General features: G+C 39.7%; 1 protein-coding gene across 1 annotated transcript; it reads right to left on the bottom strand.

Moving 5' to 3' along the window:
- Positions 1–4,006: 4,006 nt before the first annotated feature.
- si:rp71-17i16.5 (phosphatidylinositol 4,5-bisphosphate 3-kinase catalytic subunit gamma isoform) lies at positions 4,007–14,786 on the bottom strand. The gene is made up of 13 exons (XM_034591334.1): positions 14,732–14,786; positions 14,339–14,608; positions 12,136–13,283; positions 11,323–11,926; positions 10,536–10,601; positions 9,627–9,852; positions 9,152–9,246; positions 7,535–7,678; positions 7,314–7,404; positions 6,407–6,537; positions 5,987–6,098; positions 5,609–5,766; positions 4,007–4,671 (listed from the first exon to the last, which is right to left on the bottom strand). Exons 2-13 carry the CDS (start codon positions 14,573–14,575, stop codon positions 4,414–4,416), a joined length of 3,270 nt encoding a protein of 1,089 aa, XP_034447225.1. The 5' UTR covers positions 14,576–14,608; positions 14,732–14,786; the 3' UTR covers positions 4,007–4,413.
- Between the last annotated feature and the right edge of the window lie 2,469 nt (positions 14,787–17,255).

Here is a 17,255-nt window from a genome sequence, read left to right as displayed (position 1 = left end):
GGGAAAAGACGGAATGATAAACACATGAGAGAGGTGAGAATGCTGGAGGAAGGTTGTAATCTGTCCACAGCTATGCTCTTTGAATAGGGAAACATCTGGAGGAGGTGTTTTACATGATTGCTACACACTCCGAAAGCGAAAATGAACAGTTGAAAACCAGGGATACCCTCTTCTTTTCATTCTTCACATGCTTTCACGTAATTTACAGTGTGTGTGTGTGTGTGTGTGTGTGTGTGTGTGTGTGTGTGTGTGTGTGTGTGTGTGTGTGTGTGTGTGTGTGTGTGTGTGTGTGTGTGTGTGTGTGTGTGTGTGTGTGTGTGTGTGTGTGTGTGTGTGTCACATTATATAGAGTGCATGCGTGAAAGGAATGCGCCAAGATGTTTTTTTAGTCCAATGTTTTTTAAATAGCTCCATTTGTTTTAGATTTGTTTGACAAGATATACTCATGATTCTGGATCAGCAGCAGTGAGTAATTTCAATTCAGTTTTTTCAATTAAATTATTATGGTGCTGAATCACAACACTTATTATCACTTTACATGGGAAGGCCGCGACCTTACAAAGAATTAAGGTCTCGTAGTCATTAAGGTCTCGTAGTTCATACCACCTTTAAAACTATATTACAGTGGGAACAGTAGTGAGTCAAGCAGAACGTAAATCAGCTTGGAATTCATTAAAATGGACCCTTCATGTGTTTTTTTCCTGGTAATCCAGCTGCATAGTAAATCATGCAAATGTGTGCACTTTAAAACACGCAGACTTAAACACAAAAACAAGCCCAGCAAACATTTCTAACACAGCATTTGCTTTTGAGTCCTGATGTAAAGGTTGTGTTTGACTAATTATGAAACTGAAGGTCTTCCTCACTTCACTCACCTTAAATGTGTTATTGGTATCGATATATCATGACCAAGGTCTGCCCCCTAGTGAGGAAACACATCCAATGGCTGGCCTCCATGTGGAGGCTCCAGCTGAACTTCACTGTTACTTCAGTGTGTAGTGATCACCTGAGACAAATCTCCTAAGAGACCAAAAGTGATAATGTGGGACTATAATGTCTAGGAAGGTTTTTCCCCTCTACTTATTTCTCCTCACATAATATCTTCTCCTCATCATTCATTCATATGCCAGCCAGTTCTTCAGTTCAGTGTGAAAGCTCCTGATGACATTTGCATGCATGTGCACATGGTTAAGCAACCATGTGCAGTGTATGCACTGGTGATGATGCACATGTTCAATGCAATGGCATCATTAATGATGAAGGCAAGTAAAGCTACTTCACAGCCAGCAACTAACAAGGGAGAGAGTCACAATGAAGTTCCTTCAAAACTAAGAATCTTTGGAACAAGAGATGATTCCCTCTACCAAAGAAGGTTATGTTTTAATTCGTTTGTCTGCCTTTTATTTAGAGAGCTACTGTATGCTCTCTGGGATCCCTTCTAGTTTCTTATAGTTTTTTTTTTACTGTTTGTTAGTGAGCAGGATTACACAAAGACTGCCGGACAGATCACCACTGAACTCTGTGGAAAGATGTGGATTGGGTCTGGAAAGAACCCATTGCAAATTACAAACACTGTATGTAACCATTGATAGAACTCAAGTGGGTTAAATAAGTAACTGAAGACAGGAAACTGGCAGGAGGTACATGCCTACGTTAGCCTTCCTGGTCGCTGCTAGTTTCATGTTCAAGATAATTTAAGACATTTTTTAACCAATATTGGTGATAAAGGATGTGGCTAACACTTCTCAGCTTTATCCCCAAAATGTTTTAAAAAACGTGATGTCACATACAACAAGACACTTTACAACAATCACCATTTTGGTGTCCCCACAGCCTGTTTTTGTGTGAGTGTGGAATATAGTTATTAACGCCAGCATGAACAAGTTAGCAGCTGCTACATTAACCAGTTTTACATTTGTCTGTCAAATATCCTGATCCTCTTGGTCGTCTTTGAGATGATTGGTTCTCAACCCAACTGTTGCACACTAAACCCCACCCCCAGGTTGAGAATCAGTGCTTTAGATGATCACTCAACTTTATGAACTTTCCTCAGACTCAGAGTGCCATCAATGTCTAGTCCCAATCAGTTCTATACCCTTAACAGAATACTAGTGCTGTATGGGCAAAATATCCCTCCCCACAAGAAAAACTAAGGGACATTAGTATGTTTCTATTTCAAATCTAACATATGATCAATACTATGTTGACCAAAATTAAAATAAAATGTGGATCTTTTAGTTTTAAATCATTATTTTTAGCTGTTTAGCTCCATTCACTCCAGTGGAGGACCTCCTCGTGACTGCCCTCTACAGGCATGAAGTGGTCAGGCTGTCTGTAGATGGGATCTGAGTCGTCTTTTGCAACACTCACTTCAAACTGTACAACACAGACCACGATTTTGGCACAGCACCTAGACCTGTTTCTGTACGTTGGTTTTCCCTCAGATTTATTCAATTCTGTTTTTGCTAGGCAATACTTACCTACTTACTATATATACTCTTTTGTTTGGTCCTTGGGCAACCCAAAGACACAGATGTTTTTCCCATATTATTTCATGATGTCATCTCAATCCACCTCAAATACTAGGAGTATCCTTTTGCTCATCATTTTAGTTTTATGGCCTGCAACTTTGTACTTTTTAGATTCACTCTCCTCTGATAAACCTCAACACCAAACCAGAGAGCAGAGAGTTTAGCAGCATAAGATATCCAGAAGTTAAAAAAAGAGAGAGAGAATACCAAAATCACACTTGCCAATTGACTGGAAACATGAATCCAAATAAATGCTTACATTTTGGAATATTTTCACATGTGTAAATGGCAATCATTGGCTCTAAGTGTTAATAAGACATATACATGTTGTGTTTACTTGTTGTGTGCCAGTTTGTAACCTGGGTAATGTGAAAATAGCAACATGGAGACTGGAGACAATTTGATTGAGAGAGGGAAAATGACTCACACACAATAATAATACTTTTTTATTATAATTGCTTTATCTGACATTCTAAAGAAATCTTAATGGGTTGCCAGTGTAGACATAGCAACTCAACCTGCAACATTGACCATGATCATTCTTCCTTGTTGTTGTAGAGTAAATCCTCTTATGTGCTCACGCTGTTTGGTCCGATTGTCTGACACGACCTCACTACTCACACTGTACGTTGCATAGGCTCCTCTGGACCAGGTCTAGACTGGTGTTTTGTCAAAGAAGAAGAAGTTTGTTTGCTAACAATGCTAACAAGGGAGTAACACACTACCTTGATCCTCTTCTGTGTGACGAAACATCCAAAAAAGGAGGCGGTAGCATATTGACACGCAAGGTTTTGGAGGACAACGTGTTTTTTCTGTTTTGTACAAAGAAAGCAAACTACGTGTGAGGCTAATATTGAAAATTGATCACTGACTACACTCTGATTACTGTACTATATGTGAACCCAACTTATTACAGCTGGCCAAAACAACCCCTCAGGCCAGGAAATGTCCCAGTGCTCCCAATAGACAGTCTGCCACAGCATAGAGTCTGCCATGTTGCACCCCCTTGTTTCTACAGTAGCCCACAGCGGACAACCCCAACACAGAAATCTTGAGAGGCCATATTCAGATGTCTACAATATGCAAACTCACCACTTGATGCCACTAAGTCCTACACACTGATCCTTTAAGTTAGTTAAATGCATGTAATGCTGCTTACATTGGTGTTGCTGCTTTGGTTTACAAGGCAGGAGTTATATCTGAGTTTTCAGGGATAAAGGAAGCTGCACACTACATAGATTTACAATGCAACAAATATCACGTTAATGTTTTCCATGACATTATCTTCCACCCTGTAGCAGCCAATAATGTAATAGCTGCCAATAACATCATTTCTTTTCCATTTTTTATGTAATAAAAGCCGATAATGTAGTAACAAGCCAATAACGTAATAACATTTCTCAACCAATAACGTAATAACTTTTGTTATTACGTTAATAGGTTATTACATTTTTTTTTTTGGGGGGGGGGTTATTCGTGTCACACTTCCATGACACTAACACTCACTATTTCCTCTTTCAAATACCTATCATATAACAAATGTAATCAATTATTAAATTATGGGCAAAAAGTTATTATATTATTGGTTCAGAAATGTTATCACGTTATTGGCAAGTTACTACATTATCGGGTTTTATCACATTGAAAACTGAAAAATTATTACGTTATTGGCAGATATAATGTCATCTGTGGTTATTATATTATTGGCTGCTACACAGCCTCCTCCAGATAAATGCATATAGAAACAGCCTAAACTTGCTACACAAATACATAAATACGACAATGATACAAAAAATAAAAAGTGTAAAAGTCAGTGTTACATGTAGACATTCAAACATGTATTTCATCACCTCCAGAGTTTTACCAGAGCAGAACAAATCAATCATTTGATGCCTGCCACCATGTGGATCCACCAGTTGGCCTGCACAGTCCAGCCCAGCTTCTCACACTCAGAGATCTGCTGGAGGAAATGCTCCTTGGCCTCCGCCTCACCCTGTTCATCCTGGAGCGCCTCCCGCAGGTAGCGCATGTCCTCTGCGGCACTCAGCTCTGGGATGCCGGTCAGCAGCATGAGGGAGAAAAGAGTGACCAGCAGACGAGAGTGGGAGCGCAGGGAGAGGTAGGCTTGTGTGCAAGTGTCCTAATGGTGGTAAATGGAGTGGGGAAGAAAAAGTAGAAGAGAGAACAAGGTCAAAGATTGAGGGAATAAAGAGAAAATATAATAGGATGCAAGAAATCATAATTTTACGGTTTTAATTTTGAATATTTGACACATAAAATGCCAGTACACATGCACAGTGGAACCACTTGAAAGCTCACTGCACATACATTTCACATACTTTCCCATCCTAATTCATCCATACAGTGTAAGTTTGGGGGGATTGTAATTTTTTGCTAATTTGTTGAATAAAAATAAACAATATTATAATGACAGTCATAGTACTCAAGTAAATGGAGTTAAAAAGATGTGTTTGGGATTTCTGAAAAATCATCTCTATCTGATAATCACAGTTCATCAAAGTTAAAGACTTCACCATCTAAGCATCACATTTCATAATTTGCTGATGTTCCATAAAATGAAGTTGAAATACATCTCGGAGCCTACTTCTTTTATTTATGGATGCTTATTTTCTCTTTTTTTATATTTGTCAACAAACCCCCATGGAAAGACGAGCCATTTATCCAACAAACAAGTATTGTCTGTGTATCCAAAGCCTGTTGAAAATAATAAGGCCCTCCATTGTACTGGCTGAGATGTTCAATACCATGAACACAATATACTGTACTTTATTTTTGAGTCAGTTACATATGTTGCTGGAAACACCAAATAAGTATTAATCCACTTCTGAAAATAGTCCCAATATAATATTTGTTTAAAAAAAACTACAGTTCCCTGCTGTTTTTAGGAAATGACTTGTTAAAATGGATGAATAAATGATATGAAACGACATCATGTAGCCTGTTTCCATCATCAACAGGATCTAGTGAGCTTGGGGCTTTATGACTGGACAAAAATAACAACTACACACAAAAACACACACAATCACACCTACACACCCATAATCGGGTCCTCTTACCCTGAACCGTTGGAAATAGAGGCTGTTGCGACCTTTGACCCTGCCCATGACATACAGGAAGTCAGGTGTGAGGACAAATGGTGCACGCTCCCTGTTCATACCAAGGAAGTGCTTCCTGTTACCCAGGATGTGACCGAAGTCGATGTGAAACAAGTTCCCTGATGAAAAACAACATGAAAGTTCATACTCTTCATCTACATTCATCTTCCTAATTCAGTCTCATTTGTTCATTTTAGTTCGTCATTCACTCGTAGTGTCATTTTAATAAGGGAAGGACTGAAAGATAAAGTGTTTGCATTTGCACAAATGCAAATTTTAGTCAGCTAATGAGTTAAATCAACAGCCAGTGTGATGTGAACAGGGATGTGTGAGGCGTACCTTGGTCTGTGATCATGATGTTGTCATTGTGTCGATCTCCGATACCCATTACATAAGTGGCCACACAGTAACCAGCGCAAGACTTCACAAACGTCTCCACAGTCTCATAGTGCTGTAGTGAAATGAGATTACAGAAGTAGAATGACTTTCAAATCCAATGATTTTGGAGCATGACAGATCAAGAGCATTCACACACTATTTTATACAATGAATGTGTTTCATGTATTGTAATAAATATAATCTGGTCTTCTCTGCTGACCTTTTGGCAGCTGCCCAGACCAATATGACCCAGCATGTTATTTGGCCAACACCTCTCAAATAAGAGGCGTTTATGTGCAAACTTAGATTACCAGTAAATCTGGGTCAAAATATTGTATAAAACCTTGTTCTGAATCTTGTCCATATTTTCATATGACTTACAATTTCCTGGAGTGGACACTTGGACTTGATCCACTCAAACAGAGCATCATTTCTGAAAGCTCCAGCTGTTCCTCTGTGGCTCCTCTGCACTGCAGCAATGGTCGCTGCATTCCTCACTATCTCAATCATACCTGTTAAGCAAAAACTTGATTAAAAAAGGGGGATAGTGGGAGCAAGATGGAGGTCTCTAAACTGTCATTAACAGTATGTGCTGATGGTGCGCTTATCCTCTTTCTTGGAGCAATTTTTAATAAAGCTTGTGGAAACATCAACTGTTACATCTCAAATGAGATGTCATCATTCATCTGCCTTCTGCTATCGAGGAATTGGAGGACAACCTGAAAAGGTGGCGTCAGACTCCTTCTTCAAACGTAAAAAACATGCCTCCATACTGCTTGTTTGGTATCAACCAAGTGTCTGCAAGACCCGACATTCAAATTCGACTCGAAATGGCGTCATTTACACCAACTTTTAAGCCTAAAAGTACGCTACCGAAAGTAACAATGCTAGCGGATGTAGCTAACGCGCACCCTTGGGCTAGAGCTTGTTTGCAGTTTATGGTTACGAACATAAACGCAGCTCCAGAGGAGGATATCAGATGACTTTTAGGCTAAAAACATGGTGTAAATGATGGAGGCATGTTATGTTTTTTTTCTTTAGTTATATTTACGTTGGAAGCATTGATCACCAGTTACTTCAATTGTATTGGATTTGGCTGCAACACTGATTACCCCTGAAACTCCAAAAGTGAGTTGTAGACTTAAACACTTCACCCCCAATTCGGTAGGGTTCAGAGGACAACTGCAGAAAATACAACTAAACAGCATGTATTAAAAAAATCCAAATAAATACAAAAATGTACAAAATGTTAGAGAGGGGTATTACTAAACCACACTGATGTTGATACCTATGTTGTGTCCTGTGGAGATGCAGCCATATGGAACAAGGTTAAGGTCCAGAGATTTCTCCTGCCAGATAGAGTCCATCACCATCAATGTCTAAACAGGAAGATGCACATGTGTCACTTCACCCAAAGATAAAATACATTCATCAACACCACACAACAACAAGAGTAAGATTACGCAAAAGTCCGTTGAGTAATTGTGGCAAAAAAACAATCTCCCTCACCTGAATGACCAGCATGTCCTGTCTGAGGTCATCGCCTTGTTTGAAGATTATTCCGACAGGTGTAGCAGAGGTGGGCGACGGCATGGGAGAGAACTCCAGCCACAGAGGCTTCTTCTTTGAGGCCATCACCTTGCATTTATCCAGCTGGACAGGTGGGATAGAAAGAGATCTGATCTTTTTTGCTAATGCAAATAACTTTGAAATGTCTTGAAATCAACTTATTTCCACTACTGATAAGTTCCACACAACTCTCTGCCCACTGATTCTGTCAAAAGATAACTATGCCATTGTCTTTCCCTTAACTTGAAGCCCCTGAAAACTTGACCAAATAAGCAACAATCACAACAAACACCAGAGAATCTGTTTGTTTGCTTGTTTGTTTATTTGACTCAGACCAATACTTAGCTACGTTTGGTAATCGTGGAAAAGCTAGCAAGAGAAGGCTAAACTTTGAAAAAATGCAACAGATAAATCCCACCCCCTCCAATCGGCCCTCTCGTCAAAGTTACGCCCCTAAAACACATGAACGTTCACTGAAAAATGCTAGAGGCCGGCTTTTCCATGACTCACTCTGTAAATTTGGTCCGATTTAATTATCTGTCATGTTTATCAAAGTCCTGTGAGGGCCACAGACACCGGCAATTTATTTTTTTCAGATGACTTTATTTATTGATGGCTGTCGGGAGTTAGAGTGGATTTCAACAAACAGGAACAAATGACCAACCCTACCTTTAATTTCTGTTTGCCAACAACATGTCATTTTCATACAACTGTATATTTAAAAATGTGCTTTGTATAAACCCATGCACCTAAACTGGCTCCATCTTCAGACTCTCATACTTCAGTCATCATTGTATTTTGGAAGTCTAACACTCATACTACACACATATTAACAGCATCTTCCTACAAAACATAAATTTTAACCAAGAGATTATTTTGAATTGTGAATTAGTGTAAAATAAAGGACACAAGCATCCTTTCCAAGCAAATAATTAGAGGTATGAGAGTCCTGGAAGAGAGACAGAAGAACAAACTCACAGAGAGAGTGGAAGGAGACGAGTCAGACAAAAGAACTCAACATAAGGGATATGGAAGTGGATAAAAAGACGAGCAGGATGACACAAAGACAGACACTGATGAGGAGAGAAAGACGACCTTGTGACTTTGACGCACTCAGCTGTGCCTCGTCTTTCTCAGATTTATGCTCATAATGATTAGAATCAGAATCAGAATCTGGGTTTATTGTGGGTTTACGAGGGATTTGCTGTGGTGTGTTTGTGCAAGCATAAATATAAAAAATATAAAAAATAGGGAAATAGGAAAATAGGAAACAATATAAAACATGAAAATATGATAAACACTCGAAAAGGGATTGTGCCATTTGGACAATAAGACATTTGCAATATACAGTACCTTTCACTTTGTAAACTTTTCAGTAGCTACTTTCTGTTGTCATTTTGCTGAAGAGGAAGTATTATTTATATGTTATGGTCAGTGTGAGACTTACGCAAAACTAAACTTGCTAAAAGTATAATAAAAAACAAAACAAGAACACCATAATTCAACTCAAATGCACCTTATTTGCACACAAACAAAAACAGTATTGACAAAGCCTACCAGGATCATTCCAGCTTTGATGCGGGGGTCAAAGGGCAACAGGAATTCATTTGGCAGATTACAGTTCCTGAGAAGCTCTTGGAGCCTGATGGGAGCTAAGACAAAGGCAAAAAGAAACAAAAGACACACAATTTTTAAAAATGAAATTAACTAAAAGATTTCACCTGATTTATCCAGTTTTTTTCAGACAGGAGTACCTGCCACAGAAAAATATTTGACTCAATAATGAAATGAATATATTAACTGGGACTGGCAAGCAAGTTGCTAGACAAATGGTGTGACCACAGGTTTTGTAACACAAGATGGAAAAAGGGTGGTTATATTCATGCCAGAATTCTTGACAGGTTGTAAAACATAACCATAACGTAACAAATGCACATCTAACAATACGTATTTTGAGTTTGTTCTATCCTGTTGTGAATGCATGAATACATTATATGAACACATAAGGATGTATTTCTTGGTTGTGTCCCACCTGTAGGAGGGAGGTCAGTCTTGTCAGGGTAGAGTCTCTTTATCGTTAAAGCGACCTCCTGCAGAGCCTCCACAGCTTGGACCTGCTGGGTGAAGCTGTCGAGCATGGCCTGGCCACAGCCCAGCAGGTAGGCCTCCAGAATCACTGACATGCGCTGGCGGAAGTAAGGACACCCAGCCACCTCGCTGCGGACGTACCAGAAGAAGAAGTGGCCGATTCTCTTGCTCTGCAATGAAAGATGTGAATGAGTCCACATTTTACTGCAATTAGACTTAAGTGTATCACTATTGTGTGAACCTCCCAGACAACATATAAGTGAAGTCAGTCAGTGACAATAAGACCCTGAATTTCAGACAAGAGGAGTAGCCGAGGGCAGGAACTATAATGATTAAATATTCACTGTTAAAATTAGATCCTGTATTTCACAGACACCTGCCCCTCGACTACCCCTCGTGTTCATGAGTATGGATTTAGTGAAAGTGAAGGATCTGCTTGGTCCTGCGAAAGCAGATTAGAAGGTTGCACAAGCAAACATCTACAAAATAATAAATCCAATAGACACAGTTGTTCTGTTATCCAGACAAGGTGTGCAGAAAAACTGCTCAAAAACACTTCTTGGTTATAATCTTTAGGACTGTGAGTTAAGTCCATGTCTTTTATCCTAGAACCTGATCTGAAGGATGTTCTGTGCATTTCAGTCTGGTTACTGTGTCAATAACCTGTCAGTAAACATGAAATGTATTCAGATTAGTAGTTTTTCAGAGACACGATGCACTAAATAAAAATATCATGTTGTGGCTTTTTCTTTTTAAAGAAATTAATAAATACCAACAAAAATGGTAAAATGATCACTGGCCTCTTAGTCTTAACACTATATGATGCTGTACGTACTAATGCTGCATAACTCACCCGCAGAGCTCTTTGGATGAGGTACCGAGCAAGGAAGCTGTCGTGGTAAGGCTCCACTTTAAGGGTCTGTATGAATTTACAGGACAAAAAAAACTGTAAGTAAAGACACCAAGTTACAGTCTGTATATCTACACACATTGGAATCCTAGCTCTACACTGTTTTAAACAACAATGCATTTTGGCTTGTTGACTGGTGAGGATGCTGCACAGACCTTGGTGCACATGAAGATTCCTTTACCAGGAATCTCATTTCTCAGATTAAACATTAGAAAGAGAAGTTTTCCACAGTTGTTTTACAGTTGTACAAAAGTTTAGCAAATAGTGCAAATTGGACAGTTTGTGCATCTCTCTGAGAAATTAAGGATCCATTTTTTTATTTTGTAAGGTATGCATTAATCAATTTACCATAAAAGACTACTACATCCCAAAGCAAACACTAGTGTACATTTACTAGGGACAGCTGATCAAACATGGCAGTTGTCAGTAGTCAGCTGGCAAAATCACCGGTTGGCAGACAGGAACGATTAGTCCATATTTGTTTATCTCTGTCAGAAATGAAAGATACACTGTTTTTGAAAAATATTAATTAAATTCTTAGAATTGCAGGTGTTGAATCTGCTTGACAAACTTTTCCGAGCTGAGTTTTTAAATTTGAATATATAACTATGCAAAGTTTTCATGCAAAGGCTGTGGGTTTTAGCACTTGAATGCAAAATATTGACATAAGCCTCCAATAGAAAATGCTTTCATATATTTTGTTATATTCACAGTTCTCTTTGACACATACCTGCACCAGCTGGAGCAGATACTTCAATACATCATCATTGGACAGGCTCTCCAGTCTCTGGACAGCAAGTCTCCTGACTCTCTCATCAGCAAAGTCCATGCTTAACAGCTCCAGGGCCAGTGTAACGTCCAGCTCATCAGTATCCCAGTTTCCCAGTAGCCAGTGCACATCCTCAACCACCTTGCGGTTCATCCAATCAACATTGCGCAGGTAGAGGGGTAGGTTGGACGCGTAGCGGATGCTCTCCTCCCGGAACCTTTTTAGGCAAGGCCTTTTGGTTCTGACAACTGGGGGTGAGGAACTGAGAGCCACTGTGTCACTTGATGGGCCCTCAGGAGGTTTCAAATACTGAGAGGAAGAGTCTGTGCTGGTTAGAGTGGAACAGGCTGAGGTGGGACTGCCAGAACATTCAGGGGAACCAAGGCTATTTGGCAGAACCACGGGGAAGCTGTAGCGGTCTAGAAGGAAGCTGATAGCCATGGAGTCTGCTACGTCAGGGTTAGTAGCAGAAGACAGTTTGTCTGCCTTGTAGGTGATGGCCTCTTCCTCCTGGCCAGGGTAGGACCACATGTGCAGGGTGTAGGAGCCCTGGCTGAGGAGGGACCTGCAGGGATGAACAAGTTTGGTGGGTTAGGGTCTTTTCAAGCCATAATTTTGTTGAATCTAAAATATAAGTAGTGACAATTTCATATACAAATTGCTCCCATGGCCTACTGGGAAAATTGTTACCCTTTTTTTCTTTTTTGACATTTGACACTAGCAAGACACTGCTGATATGTCACAAAGCCATATTTGATACTAAAAAAGACTGACCTGTGATCTATGAGGAGAAGATTAACAAAGTAGAGCAGCTTCCCCTCCCCTGAGTCTTTGGTCATTGGGGAGATGTCACCCCCACTTGCATTAATGGTGAAAGCCAGCTTAGCTCCACGTGGCAGATCCCTGAGGAGAACATCAAAATTGAGCCATTCATTCCACAGTACTTCATCTGCGAAGGCCTTGGGAACAGACGAGACTGAAGAGAGGACCTTGTTGCCATAAAGAATAGAAGCTTCGACATAAACGGCCTGGGGGGATTTGCTTGGAAGATTTGGGATGTCAAAGCCAAGCAACTTGACTCTGAGTTTTCTGTTGCAGTCCCACAAAGATATCATGAAGATGTCATCCAGATCCTTCCCTTCAAGGCAGAGATCATCATGGGAGCTGAACTGGCCACTGAAACCATCAACGAGTGGCCAGTCCACAAACTGGACGGTCTCCTCAACAAGCTGTGAGTCAGGCACGACAGAGAGGTGAAGGTCTTGATTGGTCCTCAAGCAATGTCGAACCCAGAGGAAATCACTGAGATGGTAATGCCCTGATAAATACTCCTCCCTGCCTGAGACTTTTAATACCAGTCTATCAAAAGTATCAGCATGAAGCCCCTGGTCTGCCAACACCCTTCTGAGAACTTCAAGAAGAACATCTGGGGTTGCACTAAAATCCACCTGAATGCTGAAGCTGATCTTGCTCATGTAATGCAGGGTGACAGGAATCTTCCTGTTTATTCGCTCCTGCAGGTCACACGGAATGGGGGCACATGTTACCCAAGGCTCGGTGGCATACAACTTGTCATCTCGATTTCTTAGCTCTTGTCTCCTCGGAGATGCCAGTTTCCTGCGGGTGAATGTGAGCTCACCAAGTCGGTCAGACGCTTCTTTCTCCAGGTTGTGTCCAATCAGGTAGGCCAGACTCTGCTGCTGTTTCTTCTTCTCCTCTGAATCAACTGCCACCACAGGTTTTACCACTATATGTGCAGAGAGGTGCTCAGTGTCTTCACGCAACCATAGAATGTCCAACGTCCTGATAACCTGACAGTCATCGTAGGCCTCGTACCATTCATCCCCCCTGGCATATAGCAGAGTGTATCTCTCTGGGTCAAGTATAGCAAGTGGATCTGGATGACAGTTTTTTTCCTCGGCCTGTAGGAAAAGAGACAATGTTGATGGTTTCAGCTTGACAATATGTTTGTACAAGACCAATGGTTTACAGTCATGTTAGCAACACTGTGAGGTTGTATCATAAACTGTAATTAGAATAAAGATAGTGTAGCATAGCATAGAGGTGGAGAAGTACTGCTAGGTCTGTGAGTCTAGGAATGGCTTTAATTTTAGAAATTTTCTATTGGACAAATTAAAATTTAGACACATCCATCCATCTATCCACTCATTCATTATCTATACCACTTATCCACAGTCTCGTTGTGGGAACTGTTGGGTTTCTCTATAATATTGTAAGGTAAGGTTACTATATCTTAATCTTAATCTATGATGTGATTTGGCAGTATACTAATAAAATTGAATAGAATTGAATTATCCTTTAAGGTTGTGGGGGGAGCTGGAGCCAGTCCTAGCCGACATTGGACAAGAGGCAGGGCACACCCTGGACAGGTAACCAGGGTATCACAGGGCCAACATATAGAGACAGATAACACTTTACACTCACATTCACACCTATGGTCTCATATATCTTTTTCACCAAAATTTGCAGATATACATTTTGCTGCCTTTTTTTTTAACCTACTTTTGCTGTTGAATAATAGGTCATTACATGTATTCCTATACATTTAATACATCTGTGCCATAGAGAACTATTAAGTAGTTGTCAGGATATGTGCAGACAAAGAAATGTGCATCCCATGGTAGTGCTAGATAAAGAAAGTAAGCAGATCAACTGAGTCATTGGGATTCAAACTGGACCAAAGTTCAAGACAATCAATCCGATTGTTGTTCAGACATGTTTGGCCCAAGGTGATGGATCGACCAGCGTTACCGGGACTTTTCCTCATCCTGTATTCTTTATTCTTGATTCCCAACCACCACTTATGCCACCATCTAAACAAAACGACGATATCTATCTATCAAGTACTCTGGAATGTACTTTATTACAATGACCAGCTATGAATGTGCATATATTAAAAAACATGAATACAACCTTTGTTTTTTGTTTATAGACCATCAAATATGTGTGGGCCTACCTGCATACAGATGCGTAGCCTCAGCTGGTAGATGCTACACTGTGCAGGGAGGATGACTGACACTGACTCGCAATCCATATCAGCATTGTAGCCCTCATCACCGCCCGGTGGTGGACCAGGCACAGGCTTAAACTCACAGACAAACCTCAGGTTGTTCTCAGAGCAGCTCTGAGTCGACATCTCTGATGGAGGCTCCACAGCAGATGGACTGTGATTCACGAACAATCCAAAATCCATGGATATTGCAAGAGAGCAAAACCTGAAGTTAAAGACATATTTTTAAATATGTATCTATGTGGTTTTTAGGTCTATCCCTGCAGAATGATTCACAGGTTGTTGATATGGTGTTGCAGATAAAGTGAACAAAGCAAATCAACTAGAAACCAAACAAACCTGCGTTTCGGTGCAGTCCGTGTGAGTGTGTATCCGTGTGACTGTGTGAAACAGTGAGTTGTTTTTGTGATTGCTAGAGACTTCCTCATTCTTTAATACCTGTTCTCAAACACCAGCACAGAAAAAAATCCGAACAAAGCATCTACTGATCCTGTAAAGGGCTGGACTTCCTAGTTTCCTTTTATAAATTAGAGCACTTCTAACCTTTCATGACTTTTTCACTGTAAAAGGCCAGGGTAAATGGGTAGTTCTGCTATAAAAGAAATACAACACACAGTCAAATGTATTTCCCCTGGTTTACCAGTCAAGTGTAGTTATATCCTCAAAGATGATGGCAAAGAGAAGGAAAATGAGAACTTCTGTGTACTTTAATTCAAACAGATTAAAAAGGTGCTGTATTCAAAGTGTTGCAGGAGTGCCCCAAACCTGTTTGGTTTGTCTGGACTTGTTCATCTTTGAAGGCACTGCAGGGTGGAATGTGGGTTGACCTTGAATTCACAATGGTTCAATTGAAGTTAATGATATTCAATCTGCGATAATGTCTCAGTGGGGATTTTCAAGTGGCGCTTGTTTCACACTTTAAAACACTTAAGCAACATTAAACTTCATACAGAAACTACTTTTCTTGTGGAAATCAAAGGGTAAAAGTTACAATAAATACAAGAGGAAAAGCCAGCATGCATGCTTTTCAAGTGGTCATTATTACCATTATTACTTTTGTATTTATATATTGTATTTATATTTGATCCTATGTTGTTTTTACAATTATTCACAATACTTTTTTTATTAAATAAAGAAATAACAGCCAGTAAAATTCACAGAAAAAAATCTGAATTCACAAGTTGTAAATGGATTTTGAAAAAAAGGAATGGAGGGAAAGAGAGGAAATGATAATGATAATGGTAAAAGTTACATTAACACAATAATGAACAACCCTAATGTATTCCCGAAAGTTTCTAGACCTCAACCATGATTATCTGAGATCAGTCCACTGTATAAAGGGATGGATGTGGCCTCTACCAGGGCTCAGGGTCAGGGTTCAGCTCAGCGCAGAGGCAAGGACTCATTAAGACCCTCACACCCTGGTGTTGTTTGCCCTGTCATGCCACCAATCTGCTTTCTCTCTTTCTCCATCCCTTTGTTGTTTAGTTGATTTATTTCCCTTTTTCATTCAACCATCTGTTTATGAAAGTGAGTGTGTCAATGAATGGTAAAATAACTTTTGAAATAGGTCCAGCAGTTCACGAAATGTCCTGTAAGTCTGGCAACATGTCTGGTATTCATTTACGCACCTACATTTACAAACATATGGCCAGGTGGAAGAATACCAGAATTCCACTTTAACTGTTTTTAACTGTTTCTCCTCTAAATAACTCTACACATGCACCAATTTAATAATTAGCTGGACTTTGTATCAGTGTCTATGTCTCCTCTCTGTCTGTACATTTTGTCTATTTTCTTTTTTTAGTCCATGCTTGCTCAATTTGTCCAAGACATTCATTCCACAGTACTTCATCTGAAATGAAAAAAAACAGAAATGCAACAGAGGTGTAGCACGTTCATGCATCCTGTCTCAATGTTATGATGCAATAAAGGACTTTAAAGGGAATTTTTGGATTTATTATTTCCTGTTTTATTTTGACACTTCCTAACTTATTTATCTGATTGTTTTACTTCCTGTTTTGATCTTGTGTTCCTCATTTACGATTATCTGTCCCTTTGTATTTCACCTGTGCCCAATGATCCTCCCTGGTCTCTGTACTCTTTGTCACTTTGTTCCTCTTCTCTGTAACAGGAGCAGTGACAGATGTTCGAGAGGACGTTTACCTGATGTTCTTGCAGATGGCTCGAGGTTGCAATTATACACATTCAGGATTTGGTTGATACTGTCCAGCATCAACTGGACTATGATCGTGATACAAAATATTCCCACAGTTTCATCTCAAGTAGCAACTATCTGGTGAACATATTGTAGGTTCCTGTGGTGTCGAAATAATTGAAAATCACGTGAACAGGTGCCAGTAGACTACACGCACCTCTTATGGACTGCACTTAAACTCAGGTCTAACTCTCTGAGCTGTGCAATATTATTTCTGTCAGTGCAATTCAATGGTTTATGTGCAATCCATTTCACTGTACTTACTATAGTTATTGGTTTATAGTTTTATATTTTTATATATTTTTATTTTCCTTACACTTATTAGTAACTTATTACAACTTTTGACTGCCCTTGCAGCTGTAACAAAGCAAATTTCCCCCTGTTGTGGGACTAATAACAGATGATCTCATCTTATAAGTCAGATCAACAACTCTGAAAGTTGGCGAGCTAGTATCAGTTGCTAATATCATTGCGTATAAAACAAACAACATCATTTTATAATTACCTCTAAATAGTAGCTTTTAATGTCAAATGTCAAACTTGTCAAACTGTCACTTGCAAACTGCATCTCCGTCTCTTGCAAGCACCTATAGCCAATACATTATATATACAATACATTTTATGATTAACATGAACAAATTATTT

This window comes from Hippoglossus hippoglossus, chromosome 7, assembly GCF_009819705.1.
Source record: "Hippoglossus hippoglossus isolate fHipHip1 chromosome 7, fHipHip1.pri, whole genome shotgun sequence".
NCBI classification, from domain to species: domain Eukaryota; kingdom Metazoa; phylum Chordata; class Actinopteri; order Pleuronectiformes; family Pleuronectidae; genus Hippoglossus; species Hippoglossus hippoglossus.
This window is presented reverse-complemented; position numbering and strand designations above follow the sequence as displayed.